Below are 14,605 nucleotides of genomic sequence, written 5' to 3' on the forward strand. Positions count from 1 at the left end.
CAAATTCCTTTGAGAGATAGTGAATTCGTGAGTAGAGTATTTCAACAACCTCAAAAGTCAATTGCATCTCATTTGCATTCAAAAGAAGAGCTCATAGGTTGTATTGTAAGTTTTTACTTATTTTCTGTAAAAGAAAGGACTCATTGGTTTAAAGGAGTTGTTTGCTTTCAGTAGGTGTGTTACTGGAAGTGGGACCGGATTTGGTCTGTATGATCTTGTAGTTACACAAGGTTGATAGTGGAAATCTCAAGCGGGTTTTTGCTTGGGGACTGGATGTAGGTCGGGAAAGACCGAACCAGGATAAATTTTGTGTTCTTTGTGTGTTTGCTTTTCAAATTGTAAAATCCGTTAATATTCCGCAGATAATTTTTTAAAAGCACTATTCACCCCCCCCCCCCCCCCCTCTAGTGCTCGTTGCCTCGATCCTACTACACTTTCATAGCATGTTTGATTTTCTTGCAGTTTCAGCAGGGTAAAAATTGACATCAATTATCTTGTTCAAATTTGAAGTAATTATAGCAGTAACCTGTTCAACTAGAAAATGAAAGTGCATCCTCATTTGAGTGAAAAAAAGAGAATGAACCAATAAATCTAAATCCCCTAGTCAGATACAAACCTCGGCAAGTTTGTCAAAATCAAAACATCGATCATGTGAACCCCTGCTCCCAACCAGCTTGGATGAATGAGGATCAGGTGGCAACCCCTGCATCATGCAATAATTTCAAAACAGAGAGAAACTGTAGAATATACTGTATGACCAGAATATTTTAGAGCATGAACATACCTTTTCCTTGACATATCGAGGGAGAGCAATTGATGCCAGATTACACACAGCAGTTTCTGTTGGGCTTGAATATTCAACAATTTCAGCACACAGATTAGAAGATTTTATTGTACCCAGGTTTTGTTGATTGCTTCTTCTATTGCACATGTCCTGTAAAAGATAGCAAACTATATTATAAGAACAATAACAGAAAAAAAAAACTCTAGCAAGATATTTAGGATGAATATTAAAAATCCAATCAATTAACAACCTTGTAAAGCATATAGGGTGTTCCAGTCTCTATTTGTGATTCTAGAATAGCAAACCAGAGCTTTTGTGCCTGCACAACCTTCCTTGTCTTTCCCTGTATTGAAAACTAAAGTTGCTTAAAAAAGCAAATCAGAAAAAAATGCAAAGTTGCATAGTCCTTAAGCTACATAAGCCAGATAGAATACCTCTCTTTCATACTTGGCATATAGCATTTCAAATTCATCACCCCAGCAATCAGCTAGACCAGGAGCCTCATTGGGACAAAAAAGTGACCATGTTTCATTAATGTCCTGAACCCTCTTCATGAAGAGATCAGGTACCCAAAGTGCATAGAAAAGATCATGTGCTCTGTTTTCTTCCTGAAGGTCCACATCTGGAAATAACATGTCATACTTGGATCAGATATCCGACCAAACCCGAGGTCCACCACTAATCACAAGGGGCAGGTTCAGTCCATCATTAACTATCTTCCCTATAAAACAAGACCACCGATAACAATAGCAAAGATGATAAAAAGGACAATGATGATCATTCAATTATTATGAAGAGAACAAGTCAATTAGCTTCTTTGTTTTGTTTTTTTGGATTAGATGTCAATTAGAATTATTGACAAATAAATCGATGTCTACAGTTACAAAAACATATGCTTGATTCTTTACAACAAAACTTACAAAGGAAAATCGCCATCAAACAAAACAACAAAAATACATGTATCAGGAAATGAGAATAAAAAAGCTACTGAGACATCTATTTTCATGTAGCAACTTTAGAAATCACAGAAATTGGGATGTTCAACACATGTCCACAACTTCCACAAATCGTAATTTTTCTGAAGCTTGCAGATGTGTTGTTGATGGTGGCATTCATAAACACTGTCAAATTCTGTCTCTGTCCACTTGCTATAGAAAAATGAGTTGGAATTATAGTGATTGATACTCCAAAAGGAGCAGTCCAACTGATTTTGTAAGTTTCATCACCCGCAATATTTGTCACCATTCTGTGAACAGCTATAGAATGATAATAGAAGGTAAGTTGAGGTCTGTTGCAGCAATAGTGTTGGGCCCACAAGCTTGGCTTCTGTAGTTCAACACAACTGGGCTGGATCCATTGATACCACAGAGAAAAGAGAAGAAATCATCATAGCCTGAAAAGACATGAACCGACATAAAAGAGGGAAGCTGGTTAATGTTATCATCCTTCAATGAACATCAAAAGAAAAAACTCATAAAACACAGTTTGCCAAGAAATGACCACAATTAGATCTCTAACCACTGTTTGCAACAGAAGGCATCTAACGAAAACCAACATTTGGATGCATTAAATCTATTTCACCAAAATTATGAGATAAACAACACAAGCCTCCTTTATTACTTCTGAGTCGTACAGTTGAATCATAGTTCAGGGAATTATCCATCTACTGGGAAATCAAATAGGAGCCGCCAGGATGATTGGCTAGGTCTTCAAGATTTCTCATTGACTAGCAAAGAATCAAAGCAATGTACTTGATTTAACTGATGAAAATCTGTTTAGTGGATTATGAGAAATTTCTATGCATCAGTATAAACTTTGGTCACGTAATGAACTTTTCAAAACTACGGTTGTAAATGAAACAAGACAAACCCACAATAACTAATAGTAATTTTTGAGTTTTGAAAAAAAAAAAGAGGCAAGCCCATAACCAAATTCCTCATGCACCCGAGGCTTCAGTTTGCTCTGATAGCCATGGTACAGCTTGGAGGAACTGAGCTTAATTGAAGCCAAGCCACTAAGCTTGAACATGTGACCTTTTAAAAGCAAATCCAAGAGTATATTAATACATCAACAATAATTTCCTTACATAATTGTGCAGAAACAACACACATAAACATATATATGTTTGTGCAAAATATACATACAATTATGCAAAGAACCACACAAATTTCTTTAACTGGCTGGGCCAAAACCCATGCAAGCTCTCTTAACTTCTTTAATATAAAACCTCGAGCTTGGTCTTCAACTTGGCTGACTGAGCTCCATAAACAATCTTTCAAGCATGCACATCTACGACTATGGACATGCCAGAAGAAAAATGATCAACAGTTTCACATTGGCAAATATGACGAGAAGCTTACTGGCATCAAAGATCAGACCAGGATCCAAAACAGCAGTCACATTGACAAAGCCGTTGCTCATATCAAAAGGTGTAGCTGGAGACTGGCTTAAATCCGGATTTTTGTATGCATGTTGTGCCATTATTGGACCCCCTTGCTTGTCATATAGGGAGGCAGTAGTGGAGAGTGCAGAAGCGATGGCTGAAGGACTAAATCTAGGGAACTTCTGCTTGATGAGAGCAGCAGGCCCTGCAACGTGAGGTGCTGCCATGCTTGTGCCTGATATCATTGCAAACCTTTCACCTAATTTAATAAAATGATCGAATGAAGTTAAGGCAAACCACTCCAATTTAAAATTTTCTGATGGCTAAATTACATGGACGATACCTTCAAATTCTACTGAATCAGTCCCTGAAGGACTCCATGCGGCTCAGATGAAACTACCAGGGGCTATTAAGTTGGGTTTCATGAAATCTGCATCATCAAGAAAGGCGTTTTCTGGGTCTGGTCCTCTTGCAGAATATTACAAAACTTTTGGTGCTGAGTTGTTGTAAGAAGGTTTCAGTCCCCCTGAAATTCTAGCAATGCCTCCAAAATGGACAATCGTATCTGATGATGTATTTCTCACTAATGAATCATTGTAATATTGGAGGAGAATCTGCACATAAGCAGCTGTTATGAAAGCAGACGCATGAAATCCAACTAAGATGAGAAGCCAGAGAATAGTAGAACATACACAGAATGAGAAAGCATAAATTCAATTTTCAGCTTGATTGCTTATAATACAACTCGATTGAAAAAGAAAAAAGGAACAAAAGAGAAGGACCAACAGAACCGACACTTGAGTCGAGAACCACAAGATCAACAAAAAGCTTACAGACATTGGGAAAAAGGGATCCAATTACAAATTCATCAGAAATGTCAGGGCAGGAGAAACTAAAAAGGAAACAGAAATAATTCTAATGTGAACGATTAGGGATGACGAACCCAGTAGCTGTTGGCATCATCAACATTAGGGAAACCAGTGACGGATTGCTGTCCGCTTTCAGAACCATAAGGGACGTCATGAGAATGCAATCGGAACTTCGTCCTCTCGTGCATCAATTTCAGAATTGTCCCATATGTAATCTGCACGATCCAAGAGAACATTGGAAAAAGGACAAAAGCAAAGAAAGATGTAGCAGAAACAACAAAACTGAGGAGAAGGAAGAGCCTAATCCTCCTATTAGGGCAAAACAGGAAAGATGGGCGAGAAAACATTGCATCGAACTTCAACGCCTTCGGGATTGGAGGAAACAGATGACGTGTATGAGAGATCGGAGTCGAGATTGAGGAGAAGGAAGAGGGAAAGAGCTAAATAGGAAGCTCCCATGGAGAAAAGGGTAAGAAGGAACCAGTTCTGCTGCCAGAAAGGGAGAACGGTGGAGATGGACCCTCTGTACACGATCCTCGTGGGCACAGAAGAATATGAAGGAGATGGAGTCTGGTTCTTCCATGGGGAGAGCGTCGATGGCAGAGAAGAAAGTTATAAAACTCGGACGAAAGGAGAAACACAGGAGAAAGAAAGGAAGAGGGGAAAAGAAGAAGGGAAGGGAAAGGAGAGAGGAAGGAGGGGAAGACAAGAGTCGGCCGGTGGGGGTCGGCGACGACGTGGCTCCGACCGGTCTGCGGACGAGGAAGAGAAAGGCGACAAAGAGAACGCTCGGGGGCCGGCTGCGTACAGTTAAAGGGGGAAAAGTGAGAAGGGGTGAAAAAAAATTCGTTGTTTAAATCCAAAAGTACCGACGGATTACCGAAAAACATTCCATAGCAAACTTCTTAGCTAATTAGCGACCAACAAATTTTGTCGCTCATTCATTGTGAAGTTGTGATCCTGTTTGAAATAAAATTTTTCTATCATTAATTTGTCGTTAATAAGTGATGAATTTTGTGACAAAAAAATTCTATCACAAATTTCATTGCTAATTCCAACAATGACTAATGACAAGTTTTCTTTAATTAATTCGTCGCAAATTTATGATAAAAAAAATCTATTGTAAATTTCTATCGTTAATTAACGTTTTTCTTGTAGTGTTTGAATGGAGTATAATAAAAACATCTTGAGCACAAATAGTTTGGAGTCTATATATTTTATACTTGATTTTTTAGAAGACTATATATTTTATAGTTGAGATCTAATCAGTTTTTGAAATGTGTATACACTTTAGCCCCAACCCGAACCCATGGGCCTACAAGGATCAGGGGGGTAGGGTGTATCGCACACAGTAACAACCGTATATATGCAAGCCATGAGATCGTAAACAAAAACACTAAAACATTAGCTTCCAATGAGGACAAAAATTATTACACACTTAAAATATCTGACCCGGGTACTGGCCTAATTCTTCATATCTTTTGATCCACGCATTTTATTTTAATTCAGAAAAAAAAAATACATTCAAAATACCTACAAGTGAGAAACGTACAAAGTGTCGATGGATATTGTCAAAAAGCAATGCTTTCTATCAGCAGCTTTATTAGGTGCTCTTCAATGGTCATTAGACATTCGTCCTCACCATGATTATTATTCATGATTTCACCAACCCGTGCAACATTAAGGGCCACCTTTATGAAACTAGTGGGGAACATGTTGGCTTGTAGGCTCTCCTGATTGAGCTTCTTCCATGTGTTGGCAATCAATTCCAAAGTTTCCTTCCGTGCATATTCTTCTGAAACACCATGCTCCTTTATGTAGCATTCTACGTAGGACGCATCGTATCCTCGTTCCCTTTCATCCTTGAATATAACAAGCCTGAAGTGAGAGAGAGAGAGAGAGAGAGAGAGAGAGAGATGATTTATCTTTGCCTCACCTTGGAGGTTCCAAGATCGTCCCACAGTCGATAAATGGTTGCTGGATGTAGAATGAGGTTTGGATTGCTTTTGATAATGTTTAGTGTCTCAACTGTAACTTGTGGGCACATGAGAAAGTAGGCATGTGCTAAAGACACAAGAAGCCCGGAGCTGATTGTTGCATTTCGAAGGTACTCATTTGTCTTGGGCACAGCTTTGGATTGAAACCACCTTGCCTCTTCCAAGAAAGCTTCGAAAAGAGATGCCCACTGAAATTCAAAGTTGGAATCTATGATTAGACCAGTTTCTTCACAAAAGATTAGCATTAGTTTGATTGTTTATCTAGAGAATCAGGTTTAAAAAATGAGTTAATTTGTTTTTCTTTTTGTTTTTTTGTGATAACAAAAAACACTACAATAAAAGTGATCTTAGTCCCCACTCAAACCACCCTAAGGACACGGGTCACTTAATAGGCCTGCCTCCCCCTACAAAGTAAACTCCAGGTAATCCACAGACACCCATGCCGTACGGGGACTGACCAATGAATGCAACGGGGTGTACCAGTTTGATGAGAACCACACAGAGCGAATACATATATAGTAAATGCATGATAGACATGAAAAGAACCTCACAATGACTATAGGCTCCACATGAAAATGAAGTTGGCATATTTATTTCATTTGCTTATGAAAATAATAGAGGGTTCCATATACCTAGGCCTGTTGGGTTCAGCGGAACCTGAACTCAGGCCAACTAGGTTTGGCTCTGGTGAACTCAAGCTTGGGTTCACCAGAACCAAACCCAGCCAGCCTGATGAGTTGTTGAGGAAATTTAGGTTGATTTATTTGTAGTGTGATTTTTTATTGAATCCCTAACCCCAGGTTGCCTTCCAAACAAAACAAGAAAAAAACCATGTTTATAGTTAGTCATCGTACCATTCCTTTTGAATATTGAAGAATGTCACAGTGATGCTCTTGGAGGACGAGGGAAGCAATTTCATTTGTCACGTCATAGACAGCCAAAAAGCAAACTTTCATGCAATTGGGCAGGAGTTTGGATCCACTCACAAACGCTGGGTCCCACCTGAGGATCCATGAAATTTCATAATTAGAGATGTACGTAGTATCCGTATGTACACTTGTTCCTCCGAGAGAAAACAAAAAAAAAAAAAGGAAAAAGAGTTTAATTCTATTGTGCCTACACCAAAACTCAAGCTGTTTACATCACTGTATGTAACCAGCTTGATTTGCAAAACACTAAAACACAGTAATTAACTTTTTTTTTTCGCCAAGGAAGAAAAATAATATCTTACCTATTGATAGCCTCACTAAAGAGAATTAAATCATCAAGTCTTCCATAAACATCAAAAATGTCATCGATAACAAAGATTAGCCCTGTGATTTTTGTAATTTCAATCCTGCACTTTGAAAACTGTGGTTCTGGCAACACCAAGATGGACAACATAAACCACACCAACGGTTGGTTTCTTAGCGATCCCATTTCTTCAATTATCCCTTGCTCTTCCCACCACCTAGGAGATGCAAGAAAATAAAATACCATTAGTATGTCAAAGATCTCTCTCAATAATGAAAAGAAAACTAACAAAATCCTTCCTCTTACCTTGAGAACTGTTGAAGCTCTCTTTGGTGTACTGATTGCACATAGTTGAAGTCCAATTTTGCTAGTTCTACAAGAACTTCATCTTTTCCATGAACATTTTTGAAACTCTCAATGTAATCTCTTGCCTCAATTCTTGGCAAGGTCTTATGTAGGGGATGCTTCATTGCATGCTCTACTTGCTTTGCACGAAATGGGTGGAGAAATGGAATGGATGACAAAAGGTGTGTTGCTGCAAAACCTCTGGCTTGATCATCAAGTATATCCTCTCCTGGTAGTACAAAGTGTGAAGCTTCATACAAGCTCAACAAACCCCTTGTGTCTTTAACCAACCCTACATCAAATCTCCCTTCCATGTCCTTGAACTTGTTGAATACATCTATATATCATGAAGTTGAAAATGATTGGGTTAATAAGTAAATCATTGACGACGCAACACATTTTTTTGCATCTTAAAATCAGCACTAAGTGATTTAGTCGCCATATGTATAAATTGTTGGAAGCAAATTAATTTTATAACTGGGACCAAAGGGTTGCCTACATGGTGTCAGGTTCGCCCGAGTTCGAATCCCCCTGTGGGCACACCCTTTTACAAGTTGAAGCTGGAGGGTCCTTGGCAGTAGAGAGGGTGGAATTTTACGATTTCAGGCTAAGACCAGCATGGCCAGGTGTCCGATCTGGGTGCAGTTAATTTCTTCGTGTAATAAACGGGAAAAAAAACAATCAGAACGATTCAAAATCAGGTTTTAAAAAATGTCATCCAACGGGACCTTAATGAATTTGTCAGATATCCGTTGACATCTTGACATGAATACGGTACAATATGGCTGCCTAAAACAAAACCGAGTCTTTCACTTTTTTTTTAGTATGATTACAGGAAACGAAAAACCGAGAGGAGGCCTACAACTCACCTGCAGAAACATAGTAACCCTGCTGTCTTAAGAGTCTAAATTGAAGTGCCACAGTGTACAGGTCTTGTGTGGCACTGCCTGCACCACCACTCTTCCCACCATCACAACCATTGGCATAGCTGCTATATATGGAACTCAACCTGGATTCAATCTCTTCAACAAAGTGGTAAGCTATCCCCAAGCGTTGGAGCTCATCAATAACATTCATAGCCTCCAAAGGATCGAGCGAATATTGGAGCTTTCGCCTCACTTTCTCCTTTAATTCCTCGACTCGACCGGAAAGATTACATCCTTGAGAACTAAAGGAAGAATAATCAGCCTCACCACTAGTCCTCTGGCTGGTGGATTGGCTATCATGAAGTGAGCAAGACACCAACGTCTCAGCTTTCTTGTTGGAGCCATGCAAGGGCAGGTACCGCATGGACACCCCATGAGGTTGTTGCAGTTTGGTGCCAACCATGATGCTCGAGAAGCTCGATTTAGTTTCCAACCGATCAGAAGCAACTGCAAAAAGGGAAGAGTAGCAGAAAGGAAAGAGAGCCATCACAGATAGTTTGTTGTAACCAAAAGACGGTGTTTTATAACTTGAAAAAAATCCAAGCGAAAAAGGGCTACGAATTAATTATGTCATGAGCAATTGAATCTATTTATAGAGTTTCAAGGTTTGATATCGGATGGAAATAACCCAGCTACGCAAAAGTATGATATCGGATGGAAACAAGATTCAGATCCAGATTCAATTTCAGTATCTTACATCTAGGTCCGAATATGATGATCCGATTAGGGCAAATGGGTGATGCTTCCATTCAATTTCCAATCCCACTCCAAGTCCGATTAGGCTGCTAGCTAGGACAATATCAAAGAAAAGTCTGCCCCGTTTACATCCCTATCAACCACCATGTGTTAATTGTGAGCAAGGATGTGTCCTAAGAATTACTGATAATATGGTTGTCCCAACAACCCTGAAAGGTGCTTGGAATTTTTTTTGCTTCTTCAACAACCAAACAATAACCATTTTACCACCGCAGTGAAGGTGTTGACTTGAAGGCCTCGGATGGAACCCTGCGCTAGTGCACGGATGTGTAACAATAATCATTGCAACATGAAGTTTACAAGAAGGGGCTCAACACATTATTTATTGCTTTGAGAACGAAATTTAAATAAAAGATCTTCATTTCTTCTTAGGTGTAGAAGTTAAAGAAAACGGAAGTAACACTATTCTATCACAGGAAATATATTTATGATTTATTGGTGAAAGCTGAAATGATTCATTTGAAGCCCATTGTTACTCCTGTGATACCAAATGGTACTTTGTCAAAACGTCGTGAAAAAGAGTTTAATGTTTTATATTTGCTTCTGTCCACGCTTCATATTGCACTCCATATGTTTTCTTTTCATTTTTCATATGTTTGCAATTCTTTATTATTCTTTTCCGTTCATAGTATACCCTCACTCGTTTTCCCACTTTGGCTTCACATATTCCTTCTCGTATCCATTTTGTTTCCTGCTAATTATATAATGAATAGCTAAAATCTACTTGCTGCCTCTCCTTGTAAGTACTCCAACCTCACCGTAATTGCCACATGCGAGTATTGAGACCCACCAAGTCTCCACTTGCTACCACGATCACATCATTCTATTGAAAAGACAAAGAGTTCGTCAACAAAGGAGGACATGTCATCAAAGTCATGGATCGGAGAGGGTGGTGTATGTTCGCCCCCGATGATTCACTGAATCCCACGTCTGTGTTCGGGGGGTCGAATGAGCGCCACGTATTCATGCACATGGGTCTCGTATTCCCGTGTAAGTTGACATAACTTTGCATCGGACTCCGGTGCTTTTGCAAAAACCTAATCATCCTTACTTGCTTTTCATGCCCTGAAACGACGGTTCGAGGAAATGACAAAAATATCCTCCAGTCAAAAGTTGTCTGGTTGATATTTTGGAAGTGATATTTTTAAAACAATAATTTTCAATAAAAGCTTTGGAAAATCGTCAACCAAAGATATAAAAACCGACTTTCCACGAAGTGGTAAGTGCGGGTCGAATGTTCAGGGAACAGGAATTACTCAGAATATTTCTCAAAAGTTTAATTTATTAATCACAAATCTCAATCTATAATTACAAAGCTAATACAACTACAATTAATCACTAAAAGAAATGAAAAAGCAATTCAATCTTCAGTTGCACACCAAGGGTATTTTGGTCCTTTCGTCAGTTATCCAATCTTCGCACTTGGACAAGGAACCCTGGAAAATGAGTATGATTTTCAACCTAAACACAAAGGAAAATGAAGAGTTAGTAACTTATTCTAATAATGCAAGCTATAAATGAAACTAAAGCTAATTTTCAAGAAATTAATAAAACAAATCCTAACTATGATAAAATAATCGAATAAAAGATCAAACTAATTCTAAAATTAACTAACATAGGTCTAACAATACTGTATAATGCAGATGAAACACCTAATATGCAGAAAATGCTGAAAACAGTACGAAAATGCTAAAAAGAATGAAATTACCAATATGCCCCTAATTAGTGTAAAATAGACATCTGACAGCTCTTTGGAAAACTACTTTTTGACAAGGCAAACAAATTCCGATTTTTCCAAAATTTGTTTTGTTCTGTAACTAACAGATTAAAGAATCTGATAGTTTTTACAGAATGAAAAAATGATATCTGGAACTTCAGATATAAGCGTTTCAAAATTGGAAAAAATCAGGATATCACAGGTCCCGAAATTTTCAAATCCGAAAAAGCAGTTTTCGCAAAACGCTTAAAAATTAGACCAACCCAACTTGGATCGAGCTGAAATTTGGTCTACAGACAGTTAACACACCAATAAAGTGAATAGAAAAATAATATTTTGAAAACTCAAAATTTTTGCACATGAAATGACAACAGTGCGATAGGGCAAAAATTGGGTTTTTCTTTGAATGCACTATTCACTTTATAAATCTATTTAAACACTAAACAATACAATTTCAACCTAATACAACCTAAATGACAGATTGTATGCTGATGTTAAATGCAATGATACTAAATGAGATATAAATGAAATATGATATGCACTTTATGACTAAAAATGAATGAACTAATAATGCAAATGCAACTAATATACTTAAACATGCACTTAACTCTATGAATGAATGACTGCAATCAATACAAACTAACTGCAACTAAACTAATTGAATTACTAAAAAAAAAACAATTATCAAACACACCTTAAACAAGCAATAAAAAATCTACTAGATCGACTAAATGAAAACCTACACTAACTTACACTGAAGTTAATCTAACTTAAAAAATAAATGTACTAAATCACTAAACACCAAAGAGTGGTGGGTTTAAGATAGAACTAGGCTCACGCCACACTTGGCTAGATTGACTAGGTTCACTAGGTGGACTCGACTTAGGCTAGGGACACGACACACCTAACTGGGTTGACTAGATTGACTAGGTTAGGTTAGGTTGACTAAATTAGACATTGGCTAATTTGAACACTTAAAATTAAAACTTAATTAATTAAGACTAACACTAATGACTCCACTAATTACACGCCTAATACAAGAAACCCTAGTTAAGGCCTTCCTAAATAAGACACTATCTACTAATCTAAAGTTAATACTATTAATTCAAATATTTAAAACCTAATTAATACACCTAATATAAGTTACTAAAGAAGAAGGTAATAATTAGGAGCTAGCAAATAGTTGGGACGAATTGATTTTGGTAAAAACGTCCAATCAAGAGGGATAAACTTACCTTAATTGCTTGATAAATCAAATGGGCATAAAGAATTGAAAACGTCCAACTCACAGAGGGGACCACACGTTTCCAACCTTGCTTTACAAAAACGGTAAGTACTTTTTAAAAACCTTTCCAAAAATCTTGAACACGTTTTTAGTGATCTTTTAAAAAGAAAGAATAAGTTTTACTCTCAATCCCAAAAATCGTGTATCAATCTTTTAGTAAATCTTTGAAATCCAAATGGTGTTTCCAAAAATATTAAAAGGAGAAACTTTCTCTCTTGATTGGAGTAAATGTTCAAAATATTTCCAAAATAGTATGCACGAATTTGGAAGACAACAGATTTTTTTTCCTTCTAAACAAAACGTTTTCCACTCCAATTACCTTTCTACTCTTCTTCTAAAAACGTTAACACCTAGCTAATACAATGATACTATCTTAACCTAAGCAATTAATATTCAACTACAGCAATGAAAACATTAAGGAAACTAAATAAATATTCTAAAACGCATTAATTGACATAATCTTAGAATCCAACTTGCCTAATTACACAAAAACGTCTCCTAAGCTATACCAATGAACCTGGACACTCTAAGACACTTTCTAAAGACACAAACCACTTAACAAAAAAAACCTAGAGCTCTAATGGAGCTCTAATGGCTGGCGCCCCACCTTGGGGAAGACGACTAATTAAATAACAGTACAATTTTTTTCACTTAACCAACATAAAATTGCAAAACTAAGCAAAGAAAATTATGCTAATGACAAATCTAACTTACACAAAACCTTAATGAATCTAATTACACTAAGAAAAGAAAACACATTAACTAAATATTATGCTAGGAATTACATGAACCAAAAGAATACTAACCTAACTACACAAATAAACTAAAACAATAAGAATCTAAGCTTATTTAGCACTACAGTTATCACAACAATTAAAAATCTATATTAACTAAAAATTAATCAACTAATTAAACTACTGTAACAATTGGACTAAATGAATATTGGAATACAGTCGGCTGGACACTACAATCAAGAACACACGAAAAATTAATATTTGTATTTTTCTCAATAGCAACGAAATTGTTCCCTTGCGACTTACAGTGTACAGTTGCGCTTAGAGTCTGTTTTGCTTTTGTTGAGTCTGATGTAAGCTGCCCGGTTCAGGTGAATTAATACCCCGAAGGGGCAGCCCGTATACTTGAACTGTAATAGCCTGCGGGCAAAATTGTGAATGAATCAAATGCGTTGAGCTTTCTTTTGTTCACCCTCGTTGTGATTGCTTCTTGTGATTGCAACTTCTCTCCCTCTATTCTCTCTTGCTCTCTTGCACTCTGATCATCAGCTTCCGCGACCGGCAAGCGAGCTGACGAGTAGGCTTGCGGCGGTAAGGAAGGACCGTCGCGCCGCGCTGGCCCATTGAAGGAAATAGGCCCGTGACAAGTGGTACCAGAGCCCGTTCTCGTGCTGGGGAAGGGACTCCGGAGTCAGTGTCGACAGACACGCCGACAGGCTGCGATTTGTGAGCAAGACATCGTGGCGCCTTATCAACACTTGCGCAACACCAGAGGCAAGGCAGTTGCCGAAGCTGAGGAGATGGGTTCACCTCAGGGCCAAGAAGAGTTGGCTGCAACTGTTAATAAGCTGGTGGAAGATGTGACTTCGCATGATGAAGCGATTTCACGTGCATGTGAGTCATTCAATGGATTGAATGATGTGGTGGCGAGCCTGCAAGAGCAGGTGAACTTACTAATGGGGCAGGTCACTTCGTTGACGACTACAGTGGCCGATCTTGAGTTGAGAAACCGTACGTTACAGCGGACGGTGACCCTGAATGGCGGAAATGGTGAGAGATCGTCAAGGATTGATGTACCTAGACCCGCAAAATTCAATGGTTCTCGCGACAGCAAGGCCATTGAGAACTTCTTGTTCCAAGTAGAAGACTACTTGGATATCCAAAATGTGACCCTTGAAGATCTGAGGATCAAGGCTGCGGCGGCCTTACTTGATGGTGATGCTATCGCTTGGTGGAGGCGGAAGCGCAATGACATGGAGAGGGGTCAATGTGTGATAGACACCTTTGACGACTTCAAAGTAGAGTTGCGCAACTACTTTATGCCAAGAAATGCGCAGAGACAGGCTTACCGGATGGTTCGTGAACTCAAACATACTGGTTCGTTGCAAGACTATGTCCGAACGTTCCAGAAGCTTATGCTGGAGATACCTAACATGCCAGAGGACGACATGCTCAACTGGTTCATTGTGGGACTTCAACCATGGGCACAGTCCGAAGTGGAAAGGAGCAACCCCCGTATTTTGGAAGATGCATATGTGGCGGCGGAGCGCTTAGTTGATACTCAGCGCAAACCTTT

The 14,605-nt window shown here is 38.4% G+C and overlaps 2 protein-coding genes and 1 pseudogene across 4 annotated transcripts; all 3 read right to left on the reverse strand.

Moving 5' to 3' along the window:
* Positions 1 to 584: 584 nt before the first annotated feature.
* Positions 585 to 4,881, reverse strand: LOC149826905 (ribonucleoside-diphosphate reductase large subunit-like). 3 transcript variants are annotated; one of them, XM_090020168.1, is made up of 7 exons: positions 3,860 to 4,881; positions 3,511 to 3,781; positions 3,145 to 3,426; positions 1,219 to 2,177; positions 1,035 to 1,127; positions 785 to 934; positions 585 to 703 (listed from the first exon to the last, which is right to left on the reverse strand). In XM_090020168.1, exons 4-7 carry the CDS (start codon positions 1,417 to 1,419, stop codon positions 605 to 607), a joined length of 543 nt encoding a protein of 180 aa, XP_089876294.1. In that variant the 5' UTR covers positions 1,420 to 2,177; positions 3,145 to 3,426; positions 3,511 to 3,781; positions 3,860 to 4,881; the 3' UTR covers positions 585 to 604. The 3 variants fall into 3 exon arrangements, with proteins under 3 accessions (XP_089876294.1, XP_089876295.1, XP_089876296.1); XM_090020169.1 differs by having other exon boundaries at positions 4,111 to 4,823; XM_090020170.1 differs by having other exon boundaries at positions 3,145 to 3,402; positions 3,860 to 4,823.
* On the reverse strand, positions 2,041 to 3,394 carry LOC149826906 (subtilisin-like protease SBT2.1 pseudogene; annotated as a pseudogene).
* LOC149826907 ((3S,6E)-nerolidol synthase 1-like) lies at positions 4,096 to 9,042 on the reverse strand. Its single transcript, XM_090018396.1, has 6 exons — positions 8,481 to 9,042; positions 7,573 to 7,948; positions 7,265 to 7,483; positions 6,888 to 7,035; positions 5,973 to 6,221; positions 4,096 to 4,251 (listed from the first exon to the last, which is right to left on the reverse strand). The coding sequence occupies exons 1-6, from the start codon at positions 9,022 to 9,024 to the stop codon at positions 4,096 to 4,098; spliced, it is 1,692 nt and encodes a 563-aa protein (XP_089874522.1). The 5' UTR covers positions 9,025 to 9,042.
* Between the last annotated feature and the right edge of the window lie 5,563 nt (positions 9,043 to 14,605).

The sequence above is a fragment of the Nuphar pumila genome, chromosome 10, assembly GCF_984573655.1.
Source record: "Nuphar pumila chromosome 10, dmNupPumi1.hap1.1, whole genome shotgun sequence".
Taxonomy (NCBI): Eukaryota; Viridiplantae; Streptophyta; class Magnoliopsida; order Nymphaeales; family Nymphaeaceae; genus Nuphar; species Nuphar pumila.